Source organism: Amblyomma maculatum, chromosome 5, assembly GCF_055883805.1.
Source record: "Amblyomma maculatum isolate TAMU_Amacu chromosome 5, ASM5588380v1, whole genome shotgun sequence".
In the NCBI taxonomy this organism is placed as follows: Eukaryota; Metazoa; Arthropoda; class Arachnida; order Ixodida; family Ixodidae; genus Amblyomma; species Amblyomma maculatum.
In genome coordinates, this window is record NC_139348.1 from 118,492,999 (window position 1) to 118,507,012 (window position 14,014).

The following is a 14,014-nucleotide window of genomic DNA, read 5'->3' on the forward strand; positions in this document are numbered from 1 at the left end:
TTGTGTAAACCATGACCAACCGTAGGTCGTAGTGTAAACAACATGACATCAAAGGGGCGTGGTCATATAGGCAAAATCGTCCACTCTCGCTTCTGATCCAGTTGAGCTTGTGCCGAGCTTTACACCGCCGCATTCTAGAGGCGGGTCGGCGCCTACCTTTGAGATCCCTGGCAGCCTTCATCAAGGATAATTTATTTAACGTATACAGCTTGTGTATGTACCTATACACGGCTGCGTCGCGCGACCACACCGCGGCTTTGTTTGTTATAGCTCTTCATATGGCTCTTCACACGCGAACCCCTTCACCTGAAACCTTGTCCGCAAAATGTGCCCGCAAATGATACCATTTATTGCGACGTCACGTGTCGAAGTTCAATCGTTCAGTGTGTATGAGTGTAATGTAATTGAGCAGTTGAATAGTGAATGGTGTAATATACCGTGATTAATAAGCGATGACGACAAGCTAACAATCGTTATATTGCACACAAATAAATGACACATGATTTATTAATTACAGCATAATTATATGATTACAAAAGTAAATAAAATGATAATCATAGGGGCGATTAGTGTGAATAGCGATGACATTGCGTGACATTTAATTAATGATGCACATCATTATTGATATTGAAGCATAATTAATGGCAAGCGTAATTTAAATGATGATAATGAGGATGATTAGTATAATTAGTGATGACATCACGTGAAAGATGACACAAAATGAGCTTTAAAGTCATGTCACTATAGATGACATCATACCAAAACAAGGTTTCAACAAAAGACGCATTGCAGCAGCGCATGCTTTCGCATTTTATTTATTTATTTATTTTATTTGAAATACCCTAAAGGCCCAATAGGGCATTACATAGGGGGGGATGTGGAAGCAAATCAGGGTAGAACAAAAACAGATTAACAGATGATGTTATGGTGGTATGTGAGGGAAGTATATAACTAGTCATAGTAATCTTTATACAAAACGAAAAAAATAGTCGGGCAAGCAATATTTCAACATAATAAGAGAACTGTAAAAAGATAAAAATGTGCAGTGATTTCAGCAAAAGGGAAAAACATGCACATCGCGCATGACAGACACTACAAAGCTGAAACTAAAACCAGAAAAAAAATAATAAATGAAACATTTGAGATCTCACTGACTCAGAAAAACACAGATTACACCGAAAGAATCAAGGAAAGGAAGCTCTATACAGGGAACGACAAAACCGCGCATATTGACTACGATGCGTCTGAAGAAGCTAGCAATGCTGCTTGAAACTCTGATAAATCAGTCAAAACAGCGATATTTGACGCCAACTCATTTCATTCATTTATTGCTAAAGAGAGTGGTGAATATTGGTATTTTTTTGTTCGTGCGAACAGTGGGAGGATTTTGTTCGCATGGTCAAGCCGGGATGAGACGTGAGGAGCAGGAAGAAGATGGGAGCGAGCAAATTTCGAATTGCTGTAGTATAATGTGTGAAGAAATGATAATCTCGCAAACTTGCTTCTGAAAGCGAGCGATGGCAGGTTTAAAATTTCTTTAATTGATGATACGCTCTGAAATCTTGAGTAGGATGATGTAATGAATCTTGCTGCTTTATTTTGGACGGATTCAAGAAGATTCGAAAGGGAGTCCTGGTGAGGATGCCATATGACGGAAGCATATTCTAAGGTTGGCCTTATCAGTGTAGTGTAAGCTTGATGTCTTGTGTTAGAATTTGCGAGGTGTAAACGGCGCCTATGCCAAGTTTTCTGAAAGCTTTGTCGGTGATGAGGTCTATATGAGCATTCCAAGAGAGATTAAAATGCAAATGAACACCCAGATATTTTATAGAAGAAACAGATTCAACAGCTTTACCGTTGATTGTGTACACGCTTAGTAACGGTCCTGGAACAGACGAAAATCTTATATGTTTAGTTTTTTCTTCATTGATTTTCATTTGCCAAGTACGGCACCATTCAGTTAGCCTGTTCGGACTGGAGCGTATGTGCATCTTCCGCGTTAGATATTAATTGTTTTATAGATTACGCAGTCGTCTGCAAAAAGGCGAATTGATGAGTTGATGTTACTTGCTATGTCATTTATGTAAATTAAAAAGAGCAAAGGCCCGAGAACTGTCCCTTGTGGGACACCTGATTTTACACGTGCAGGGTTAGAGATGCAATCATTTATCTTAACTGATTGGAAACGATTAGTCAAGAATTCAGCGATCCATCTGGCCGTGTTATCATCAAGCTGCAAGTTTTTAACAGTAAACGTTTGTGAGGAACACGATCAAAGGCTTTTGAAAAATCGATAAAAATTGCGTCTGTGTCAAGGGACATATGTTGCGCATGATGTAGGTCAGTAACTAATTCAAATAACTGCGTTTGACATGATCTTTTGTACCGGAAACCATGCTGGTTTTCTAGAAGCAGATTATTTAAGTTTAAATGGTTCATGATGTGAGAAAACAAGATGTGTTCTAATAGTTTGGAGCATATTGATGTTAGGGAAATGGGTCTGTAGTTAGTAGGATTTCTCTATAAATCAGCAGACTCCAATGGTCTCATAGCTTTATGTCATTGCATAAGGAACCCGTTGAGGTGGTTTCCGGGCTTTGTGTTGCTATCGCACTCAGTGAGGAAGTTGTTTCTGGAGCAAAATTGTGGGCCTCAAATTAGTCACTGGTACCAATCGTATTCCGATCTGCGTCGGATATCTAGTACTCGCAACTTGAGTCAGCCATCAGCAGGAGCCGAAACGTCACTCAAGACATGCAAAGGTGTCTTTCAGAGAATCGCACAATTTGAATCTATGGAAGCTCCTGTGTCGTCGCATGGTCAGCACCATTGATTAAATGTCTACGTTAGGAGATATTTTTCTCGGAAGGGGGGGGGGGGGGGGGGGGGGCTTGTACACTTGCTGTTGGTTTTTGGACGTTATGGCCGAATAAATAAGGTTGCAAGTAAAATGCTTATTCAGAAATATATACGGCTCCACCAAGTCGCAACATGGAATTGAGGCGAACACAAATTCCCTCATACGCTCATGCGACGGCGCCCTTGAAACCATTGTAATGAGGGATAACTTAATAGTGCCGCCAAAATTAGTACATTTCTCCATCTTCACTGCTCTTTGTCCACCGCAACTATGTGTGGTCACATTGTCCAGGTGACCCCGCCTACTTGGTCTTACGAGGCGTACTGGGTACTGAAAGGTTCAGCTAACTCGCTATTATTTCTTTGCATGAGAGGACGATGACCATGTGTGGAACTTTCTCGTGACGAGTGAGATGCCCTGTATATACATTCCTTATGTATACGAACCCGCCGATGTTGAATGTGGCGCTGGCAGCCTCCTTCAGCAGCACGGAGCGTTGTGCCACGGCCGCGGCCAGCCAGAAGTGAACGTACGAAGGCGCTCGGTCGGGGAAGGCATTGTAGAGCTGCGTCAGCCAGGCGTCATTCAGAGCGCTGCTCGGCCAAAGCTCCATCTGCATGAGGATTTGGCGCGTGTTGTTGTGGCTGTAGAAAGAAGGAAAAGAAAATGCACGGGCCTGCTACTGGCTCTGTAGCTGAGCCACCTCCGCTGCCTCGGGCAGACAGAAGAGAAAATAGAGAAGAAAGAAAAGGAAGAGGGAGAGAAAGACGCGCGCCGCAACAACAGCCGTCGTCCACCACCGAAACGGTAGCGGGTGCAATGACGGCCGACAACAGATAAAAATTCTGTGGCAGGCTAGCCCCCGCCGCAAGCGGCGGTGACCTACCTGTCCCAGCCCCATCAGGGGAGTACCAAGGCGCGTGCGCGATGGCGCGGTTGAGAGAGAATAGACATTATAGTGACTTTTTCTGCACGCGTCACTGCGGTTAATTGCATTTGACTGTACAACCCACGCGATGGCGCGGTTGAGAGAGAACAGACATTATAGTGACTTTTTCTGCACGCATCATTGCGGCTAATTGCATTTGACTGTACAACCCACGCGATGGCGCGGTTGAGAGAGAACAGACATTATAGTGACTTTTTCTGCACGCATCATTGCGGCTAATTGCATTTGACTGTACAACCCACGCGATGGCGCGGTTGAGAGAGAACAGACTTTTTCTTCACGTGTCACTGCGGCTAATTGCATTTGACTGTACAACCCACGGTCGCGGATTGTGGCGCCGTCTAGGGGGTCGCATTTCGATGCAGGCTAGATGTCACAAAATGCACACAGTGTGCCATCTCAGTGAACGTTGAAGAATATTCACACGTAGTGGAACCTAATTCGTAGCCCTCAACTCTGTAGAGTATCTCGTAGTCCACATAGTGCAGCTTCGCGACATTAAACCACACATGCCGCAAACATACCGCCAGACGGGAACGCAATTTCCGTTTCCGACGCAATCATCACTTGCTATTGATGCCGCGGACAGAGCGACTCGCACACTTACTATATGCAGCTAAAGTTACTTAATTATGCTTCAAATGTTAAATATCCATCGTTCATCGCCGCCGTGGCGCAGTGTTTAAGGCGCTCGACCTCTGTACCCCGCTTTTGGGTGGAGGCGAAAAGCTATGCTCCCGTGTGCTGTGGGATGTCAGTGTACGTTTAAGAACGCCAAGGTGGTCTAAATTACCGGAGTCCTCCGTTCACTATGGCGGCTCTCATAGACTAAGTCACATTGGGACGGTAATCACTACAAACCAAGCCAAATTTTCAGTGCACTTGCTGAATCCTGATGATATCTTATAAAGATGCCACCCTCGCTTCATGCATCATAACGACATCAGCCATTCACAAGGGTGGTGCGTGATGCCTCCTGCTCGCACCGTGAGGTTGGCGACTTTGGTGGCTAGCTTCGTCCTAACTTCCCGGGGCAGCCGCGGGTCTCCTTTGAGCACGGTCACCATGTGGTCGCGCACGCCGTAAGCCACGTCCTCGATCTGGTGCCGACGAGTCTTGTCCAACTACGGAAAGAGGGGGGGAGGAGAGAGGAAGTGCATTTAGATGACACTATTGTTGCCCACGCATTCATCTAAGAATATGCATCATGACAAAAAATGACATCACCGTCTATCCCAACCCTCGCTAAAGATGGAAGAGCTGTGTGCCCGACTACTGTGTCGAAGTACCCGGATTCGAACCCGACCGCTGGCGGTTTCGATGGAAGAGGCGTCCGTGTGCTGTGTGATGTCAGTGCACGGTAAATGTCCCCGGGTGGTCGAAATTACTCCGTAGCCTTCCACCACTGTGTCTCTCATAACCTGAGCCTCTTCGAAGCATTAAAACCCCCAAACCAAACGAAGCCAAACTTATAAAAAGTGCCGACGCCGATCACATCATTTTTTCTGCTGGTGACCCGCTCGGTAACCGTTACCAATTAACCCTTGCATATTTATGTAGCAATGTCTCCGCGCAAGATGCATCCACTTTTATATCGCGCGGGCCATATCTTGTAGTACAGGGCTATGTTTGAATACGTTTGTTCGTAGTCGCCTAAGTGTAGTGGATTGCTCTCGGCTTAGTGTGTAATGTGGAAGTGCGTACTTCCTACGCCTCTGCCTACACGCCCGTATTATTTCCTCGTATGCTTCTGGTGTTGTGAAAGGCTCTGCCAATGGCTCCTCCGCTCCGCTAGTTAAACCTCAGTCATGTAAGGATTTCGCCTTAATAATAATAATAATAATTGGTTTACAGGAAAGGAAAGACTCAGTATCTAAGGTCGGCTTTCTCTTCGCACCCAGTGCAGGATGAGCTTACGTAGACATCCGTTACGGCACAGTCCTACAATTCCCCTTTCCCCCATGGCGCGGTTAAGCTGTCCACGAAGAAAGGCGATATAGCGCACCTTTCCTTTCCTATAAACGAAAAGCTGCGTCGTGGTGGTGCAGTGGTTATGACGCTGACTACTGCGCTGGAGTACCTGGGTTCGAACATGACTGACGGCGGTTGCTTTTCTATAGAGGCGAAATAAAGAGGGTGTCCATGTGTTGTGCGATGTCAGGGCACGTTAAGATTCCCAGGTGGTCGAAACTACTCGGGAGCCCTCGATTACGGCACCTATTTCTCTCTATTATCACGCCTGGCATCTTTGCCTTACGGCGCTGCATGAAGATTGGTTTGGTTGATAGGGTTCAACGCCCCAAGCGACTCAGGCTACATGAGAGACGCCGTAGTGGAGGGCTCCGGAATTTTCGACCACCTGGAGTTCTTTAACGTGCGCTGACATCGCTGAGCACACGGACGCCACTCCGTTTCGTCCCCATAAAAACGCAGCCGCCGACGGTCGGGTTTGAACCCAGGAGTCCGAAACAGCAGTCGGGCGTCGTAATCATTGCGCCACCGCAGCGGGGAGTAAGGACCGTGTGGTCAACTATGAGTTCGTTTAGCGTTTGCGTTCGCCTTCGGTTTTTTTAGGTGTTCCCCTTCGGCTCGGCACCGTGTTCTCTCCCGCGGCGACAACGGTAGCTAAATGCATTGCATATTTGGTTTGCCTCTTCGCCTTCTCTTCGGGTTCCTAACCTGGTTGGTGGTGTACTCGGCGCTGAGCACCAACCCGTAGCGCAGCTCGACGCCGGCGTGGCAGGCCTGCATTCTCTCCGCCTGGTCGACGGGCGGCGCAGGCATTAGGTCGGCGTGCAGCTGCAAGAACCACAGGGCCAGCTGGTCCAGCAGGCTGGCTCCCATGGTGACCGCAAGGTCGTTCAGTGACGACAGCAGGCGCCCGTTGTCCACCATCACCAGGTCGTCGGCACTGACGGGAATGTCCGTGCCGTTCAGGACGGAACGCAGAAGCCGAAGCCACGTCTGGCCTGATGGGAAGATGACGGTGCTAATGTTTTTTTTTAGATAACACTTTCGCGCATGACAATGAATGGAGGCTGCCGACAGGAAAACGACAGAGTGCAATAAAACCTCGTGCTATGCGTTTCTTCATTTGCGGTTTCTGCTTGGCTGTCACATCCGTGGTTTATAGCGCCCCTAGACATTTTCACGAAAGAGGTCAAAGAGTTCTGCCATTTTCAATATTGAGCCACTAAGATGTTCCGGACACCTGTCAACAATGAGCAAGCGGTAACTTCGCGTTAATGGCAGCCACGATGGCAGCGTAAAATGTTTTTTTACTAAGCCTAGAAAAAGTGCACGAACGATTGCTATTCCTACAGTCATTAGCGCATCGCAAAAGAAAAATTAGGGCAACATATAAACTCCGCCGTTATTTGCTTGACGACGCATTCGTAGGCAGAGCGCGGCACTAGTGTATATTTATGTAATTCTTGCTCGGCATGATGTATGTGTTGAAAGGGGAAACGTGGAGGCCATAAGTTAATCATCGATATCCCCAGTGCTGCATGTGCAAATATTTCTGCGGGAGGGTGATAGGCGCTTCAGTATCTATCAGTTTTCTTTCTTTTTACGAAAGCAGTACTACTCTAGGCTTCGAACCTTCAGCGTAGCGTGGCCGGTAGCCACGTCTTACCCACGTGACGCTGTGACGTCACACGCCATGTGACACTAGGGTGTGGGCTGGCAGGAGCTGCCAAGGATCAGCCTGCTAGGACCCTGGCATTCACGTTACCCCTATATAGGCCACTAAGGCACGTTCATACGGCTTGGTTAAAGCGGGGCTATATATGTGGGCTGAGCAAGAAGAAAAAGAGAAGAAGAACGCTCGGTCACCCGCAGCTAATGCTTTCGCTCAATATTTGGTTCAGCAGCGTTCAACCCTTGTATTTTTTTTTTTTACCATCGATGGAGACCATATTTTCCTACGCCCTAAACGTTGACCCGGCGGTATAGCGCAAATAGAGAGATTTAGCATACCGTGATCCGCGATCCGCCACCGTGACCCTCTACCGCTGGTGGGCGGGGCGCACAAGCTGATTGGTTCCGATGCAGCAGGTCTATGTGCCGACATCAAGAATGTGGCGCCATCCATCGGCATCAAAGGAATCTGGGCATGCGCAGTGGAACGTGCGGTGGCGAATCACGGTAGCGGATCGCGGATCACGGTGTGCTAAATCTCTCTAATATATCTGCTGCCCCTGGCCATTGGGCGTAGGTTCGAGCCCCGATCGTACTTCGATAAAGGAAAATCAAGGGCCAGAACACTGGTCTGCACGTCTGTCTGTGTGTTCTCGCTACTGCTTGTGAAACAAAGTGGTTGCCAATGCCAAGGGAATGACATGTGTGAAAGATTCCTCCTGCGAGACTAGAAATTTCAGTGGAAATGGCCGCATATGACTGCCGTGAATAAATGAAAGTGCATTGGGAGAACATATGATAGATTTTGGTTTGATGATAGCTTAAAAATTGACAATTTGGTCCCGTGGTATTCGCGAGTGGGCTGGTTTTGTCTTGATCGACTAATAATGCATTTTTAAAGATTTGCTTGCGTTGCCCGTACATGTGTTCCATACCTAACGTTCAGCGAATAAACTTTAGCACTGTTCAAAATATAACTACGCGTTCCTTTACTATCTTGTAGCTCCAATTAAGAATGTACCTACATCAGTACCTGAACGCTACTGCGTCTTTTCACCGCATGTGACGACGTGATCAGCCATGTTTATCTTCTGCACTTCAAGATAAATTAAGCGAGTTACGATAATCGGGCCGCGTTTGCTAAACCATAACCCGCATACACCAACACCGATCTGTGACCTAGGCCCGATGCGGTGGGGCTTTTGTCGCCAGGGTGGACCAACTGAGGGTGAAAAGTAGGGTCACAGTCTTGTTCAAAGCGATGGCCAACGTTTAACGACCGGCCACTACTTCTGGTGCTCTGCAAAAAGAGAAAAATGTTGCGACAAGTTGTGTTTACACGCGTTTCTATGGGTCGCCCTCCCAACTCGCACCCCCATACTTTTCGCAGTATTTTAAAAATACTTCGCCTCGGTAATGAGATTTCATACTTTAACGATCTGTTCTGAGGTGCTCATGGTTTCGCTGTGCCGAATAATGATATCATATGTGCCCTGTGAAATGAGAAAGCTGCGTTGAAATATTTCGGTTCCATGTATTCCTATGGGCGCTAACCCTACTTTTCACCCCCAGTCGGCTGCGGCGCCGCTTTATTTGTAAACACCAGTAGGTCGTGGTAAAGACGGTGTTGGTCTATACGCTCGTGCAACCGGGTCGGCACGGCATGCTAATTCGCGCTAGCTTTCTGTTCTGTTAAGTCTCCGGCGATGACTTTTGGTGTATTTATTTACTTTTAACTATCTCCCTCGAAACTGTGACACCCTCTGCCGACAGCTCCTGCTGACAACGATGAGGCGTTAAAGGCTTTCGCCTTAAAAGTTTTGCAGTTTATACATATGTTGAGTCACATAGTGATAAATACGCAATAACGACTCGCAAGGTGTCATTTTTTTTTTATCACCTAGAAGAGATAAAAACATACGCTACGTCTGACAATTCAGCCAGAAGCATTTAACCATGATTATGAGCACGAGCCGTCGGCATCGAGAATTGTGTGGTTTGCCCAGTGTTGCTACTGAAGAAAATGCATAGATGTATTCACGGGCCCACCTGAACGCTGCTTCTTGCGGAGAAAGGAAGGTTGAGGTGCGAGACGATTGAAAGACGATACGCGTGCCCCAACAGCTGTCGTGTGCTGAAGATACTCTTGTGACAACTAAGGTGCCTTCACCGCATCATGCGGCGAAATCACTGGATTGCCGGCCCCGGAGGTTCAGGAGAAGCCACACGTAGAGGGGACCATGGAGGGAGGGAAACCATGGTGGGTGGGAACCATGGTGGTAGCACGCGGCTAAAGTGCTCTAGAAGAGCACTTGAAAGAGCACTTTAATGCGGCTACGTTTTTACGAATACCGCGCGATGGAGCGTCGTCTGCTAGGCTATTCTGATAGTGCGAAGCTACCCCTGCCCGTCATCGGCTACTATTTATCGAATCGGAGCTGCAGCCAATTGTTTTTATCATCTATATAGAGTGTAGGAGTTGTTCAAAAACAGCATACATGGTGTACAGTTCAGCGTGTCAAATAATACAGTTGCAAAATGTAACGAACCAGAATCCCATGTAGAGGACCCTTGATATCGGCGCATTAATGTATGCCCTAGAGATGCTACCCGCTAACGCAACCGAAGCCTGGCATCATGCTTGGAGAGTTATTTTTTTCACCAGTACAAAGCAGCAAATGCGCAGAAGACAGAACACAAAACAAACGAACGTTCCCAGAACTGGGCCGTGAAGTTTGCTTTGTGGGGGTTGCTGCCCAAGAAGCAGAACAGCCGAGCAGACGACGCTCGTTCCAGCGGCATGTTCCCTGCACCGAGCTGTCGGGGCTCGTGGACGCTTGCGCAATACTTGTAAAAAACAATGTGGTGGCTGTGTGTGAAAGTAACGCGTTTGTGTCCTTTGTGGATATGATGAATCAATGCTTTTCTAAGTGGATACCTCGTCATGCTTTAGGATGTTTTATAAGAGAGCTGCTCCCACGGCCGAAATAGCTCAGTTGGGAGAGCGTTAGACTGAAGATCTAAAGGTCCCTGGTTCGATCCCGGGTTTCGGCAGTACTTTTTTTTTCCTTGCTGTGTCGTTCTTTTTTTTTTTTTTTTTTTTTTCTGGAGCGCAAACACATATAACACAAGTAGAAAATCGAAGACCATCTTGTTATTATTTACAAAACTGGGAGGACAGAAACGCGATTAGCACAGATCCCAGCGCTTTTGCAGTAACGAAAAACGCGAAACTAGACAACTATGAGCGGGTGTAGGATTGAATGTAACTTCTGCTGGTTAATATCACCATCAGATCAAAGCAAGCTCGTCGTGTAACGTATTTGTTACTGCACGTGGAGGTGCGTTTCCTTTTCCTTGCTATATTTCGACGTGATACTGCACCGTACTTCACATTTCTCACACACACACACACACACACACACACACACACACACACACACACACACACACACACACACACACACACACACACACACACACACACACACACACACACACACACACACACACACACACACACACACACACACACACACACACACACACACACACACACACACACACACACACACACACACACACACACACACACACACACACACACACACACACACACACACACACACACACACACACACACAAAGCCGCCAGCATTTCAAGCAAGAAAAGACAAAAAGCATAGCCAGAATTTTTCGCGCCTTATTTGACATTTCAGGAGCCTCGAAAGAAACCAGGGCGGCCGCCTTCGCATGGAGGCTTAAATGCTATTATACCTCAGTTTGTGTAAAATAACTCGATCCCATTTATGAAAATATACTGCTAAAAAGATCGTTTTGGCTTTTGGACAGGGAGCCAAAAGGTGAAGACGGATGGACTGTTTTGTGTGATCCTTCTACACATATGCGAACAGAAAAATAATATAACAGTATCCTTGTCATGGCGGAGTTGGGGAGTTCGTAACGGGGTGGTTATAATAAAGTGTCCCAGGCTTCTAACGCATAGGGCCACGAGAAAAAGAAATACAGCAAGGCAGCCCAGTTTGCGTGCCTTGAAATTTGAAGGTGAAAATTTTTGCTCTACGAAACCGAGTTTTTCAACTCCGAGGATTCGTTTTCATAAAAGCAAGCTTGTCTGTTTTCATTGTGAATTTATCAGCTAAGGAATATTCTGCGCAATTGTTATCTTAAAAGGGAACCAGCTTTGACATTTGCACAAATGGGAACCTTGGTGTCCGGAGAGCTTCACGGAGTCGTGGCACCGAATGTCAGCAGGTGTTCAGAAGCGATCGGGCCCTTGCGACGAACATCAATTTTCAATGAGACAAAGCCGCAATGCTGCAACTTGTTCAACCAATGTACTGTTCTGTCGTACCCGCTGCGGTTTCTCAGTTATTACTGAGCCAGCGCTCGGGTGAGTCGGAGCACGTGGGTTCGATCCTCGCCATGACTGCGAAACTCAAAAGAGGTCTGAGCACTGCGCAATGTCTGTACACCTTAAACACTCCAGGAGGGGATAGGTTTACTTATTTAACTCACCGCCCGATTACATCCGATACACGTACGGTGCCAACTACGACAACTACTACAACGCCGATAGCTTTTCGGCCGAACCTGCTATATAGATATCGCTTAAAACTGTAGCTTGTGAAAGGCTTTGGAATAATTTAGACCACCTATAGGGATTGTTAAAATGCAAGCAAGTTGCGCAAACAACGGCGCATTTTGAGTTCCGCCTCCATCGCAACGCGGCTGCCGTGGCCATGGGTTCGAACCCGGATACTCCAGCTCACTTTCCAAGCACTCTACCACTGAGCCACCGTAGCGGGTCGTTAGGTAGGAGCGAAAGAAACTGCCTCTTTCACTAACTCTAAGTGTACGGTGCATGAGAAGGTTCCACCGTCTCCACCTGACGTGACATATTTTTTCTAAAGCTTGTTCGCGGTTCTGGTCCTTCTTTCTCTGGCATTTCCACCTTCGATGCATTTCGTTGCCGGTCGAATGAATGCCGTTGCTCTTTTTCCCAAATGATCAATCTTCCTTTGCGGAACCGATTGTGCTGGGAGCCTTTTCATGCATGCTGCGTATAGCAGCCAACAGTCACGTGTGTTTACTGTCCGTCTCGTGTATCCCAAGAACTAATAAACGGGGAAGTCTTCTTTCCTCGCTCGCCGAGAGCAGGCGTGTTTCTGACCGCTCCGCGGAGCACCGGATGTACACGGCGTCGAGTGGCCTCGCGGGACATGTGGGACATGCGCCTGAGCGGAGCCGCGAAGACTACGCCGAACACGTTACCACGCACTCTCTACAGGATCAACATAAGAGTGAAAGAGCATCACCGCTCTTTCTATATGCTATAGAAGAGCAGTAAAATGTCACCAGGAAATGCCGGTGTCAGCAGGCCAATTTCCCTGAGGGTCAGCCTGGCGAGCCGGTTGCCTTCGGAAGCCGAGCTGTCGACCGCGTCACGCAGTGTTCTCAGCACTCGCTGCTCGCCATCAAGCAGTGACGACACGCGGTCTTCACCGCCATTTTTGCGTGCGCTGAAGGCGGCGTACAGGGTGGCGTTTTGCAGCTGCAATAGAAGGGAGCCGACCCGCGAGTGGCCTCCATCGGATCCGTCATGCTTGTGGAGCTCCTCAATGATCGCCAGAGACACCAAGGGCTCCCTGCAGGGTGTCAAAAGCGGCGCCTTATTCTTGTGGAGGACGTGTGTGCTACGTAGTGCAGTCATTTCCATGCTGTAGTTGCGTGGGCTCCAACTTACATGCCCCTTCTCTTTGAAGCTGACAATGCATGACATACTCACTGCTGAAGTTATCCGCAGTATAATATGCGTCGCGAAAGCATTTTTTAAAAAGGAATTGTGCCACTAAGAGCGGGGCACTCAGCCCAGGGCTCTAGTAGCCTGTTCCATCCTTCGAGCATGTTTCAGTCTCCGCGGATAAACCAGAGCCCCAGGAGCGGCATAGCTTGGCTAGCTAGAGCTCTGTAATGGGGACCTCATTCTTCAGCGGTCGACAAGCTACCTTTTCAACGCAATAAAGTTGATTTTGTTTTCTTCTCCTCCATGTCTCGACCCCCATGTCTTCATGTCTCGACTCCCATGTCTTCACGTCTCGACGAAGCAGGCGCCTCGAACCCAGCTCAGCACTGTTGACAAAGCGAACACATGTGCATCCCATTGCTTCATCAGGCGTCTGTTATTTTGAAGCATAAGGATCAAACAGTGCGAGATTTAGTAGAAGCCTATCACATTGATTAGGGGGACTCTCCGAGCGTTAGTAAACCTTCGTTGTCAATGGTTAGTCGCGAATTCGCCCTTCTCGAGAGCAACTTTTCTGGAGTGCAAGATAGGAATCAGTGACGAGTGACGGGGCAGCGTTGCTTCGCATGTTTTGTTTTGTTTTGTGTGCATATTATATTGTGGGAAAATATATAAATTTATGCATGCGTAACAAACCTTTAGTTGAAAGTCAGCGCCCGTATTGTGCTTGTTCCGTCTTCGTCTTTTTCGCGCTGTTTGAATAGTTTGAATACAGATAACAAGAATCTTGCAACTGC

At 47.5% G+C, this 14,014-nt stretch overlaps 1 protein-coding gene and 1 non-coding gene across 2 annotated transcripts in view; one reads left to right on the forward strand and one right to left on the reverse strand.

The window, feature by feature from the left end:
- Positions 1–14,014, reverse strand: part of LOC146189319 (endothelin-converting enzyme 2-like) — a 31,552-nt gene that overhangs the window by 6,662 nt on the left and 10,876 nt on the right. Inside the window, exons 6-9 of the mRNA XM_084605239.1 lie at positions 12,830–13,119; positions 6,489–6,778; positions 4,796–4,933; positions 3,307–3,536 (exon numbers count right to left, since the gene is read on the reverse strand). Coding sequence (XP_084461365.1) covers positions 3,307–3,536; positions 4,796–4,933; positions 6,489–6,778; positions 12,830–13,119 — 948 coding nt within the window. The remainder of the gene's footprint in view (positions 1–3,306; positions 3,537–4,795; positions 4,934–6,488; positions 6,779–12,829; positions 13,120–14,014) is intronic.
- Positions 10,433–10,505, forward strand: TRNAF-GAA (transfer RNA phenylalanine (anticodon GAA)). Its single transcript has one exon. It is a non-coding gene; the product is annotated as a tRNA-Phe (tRNA).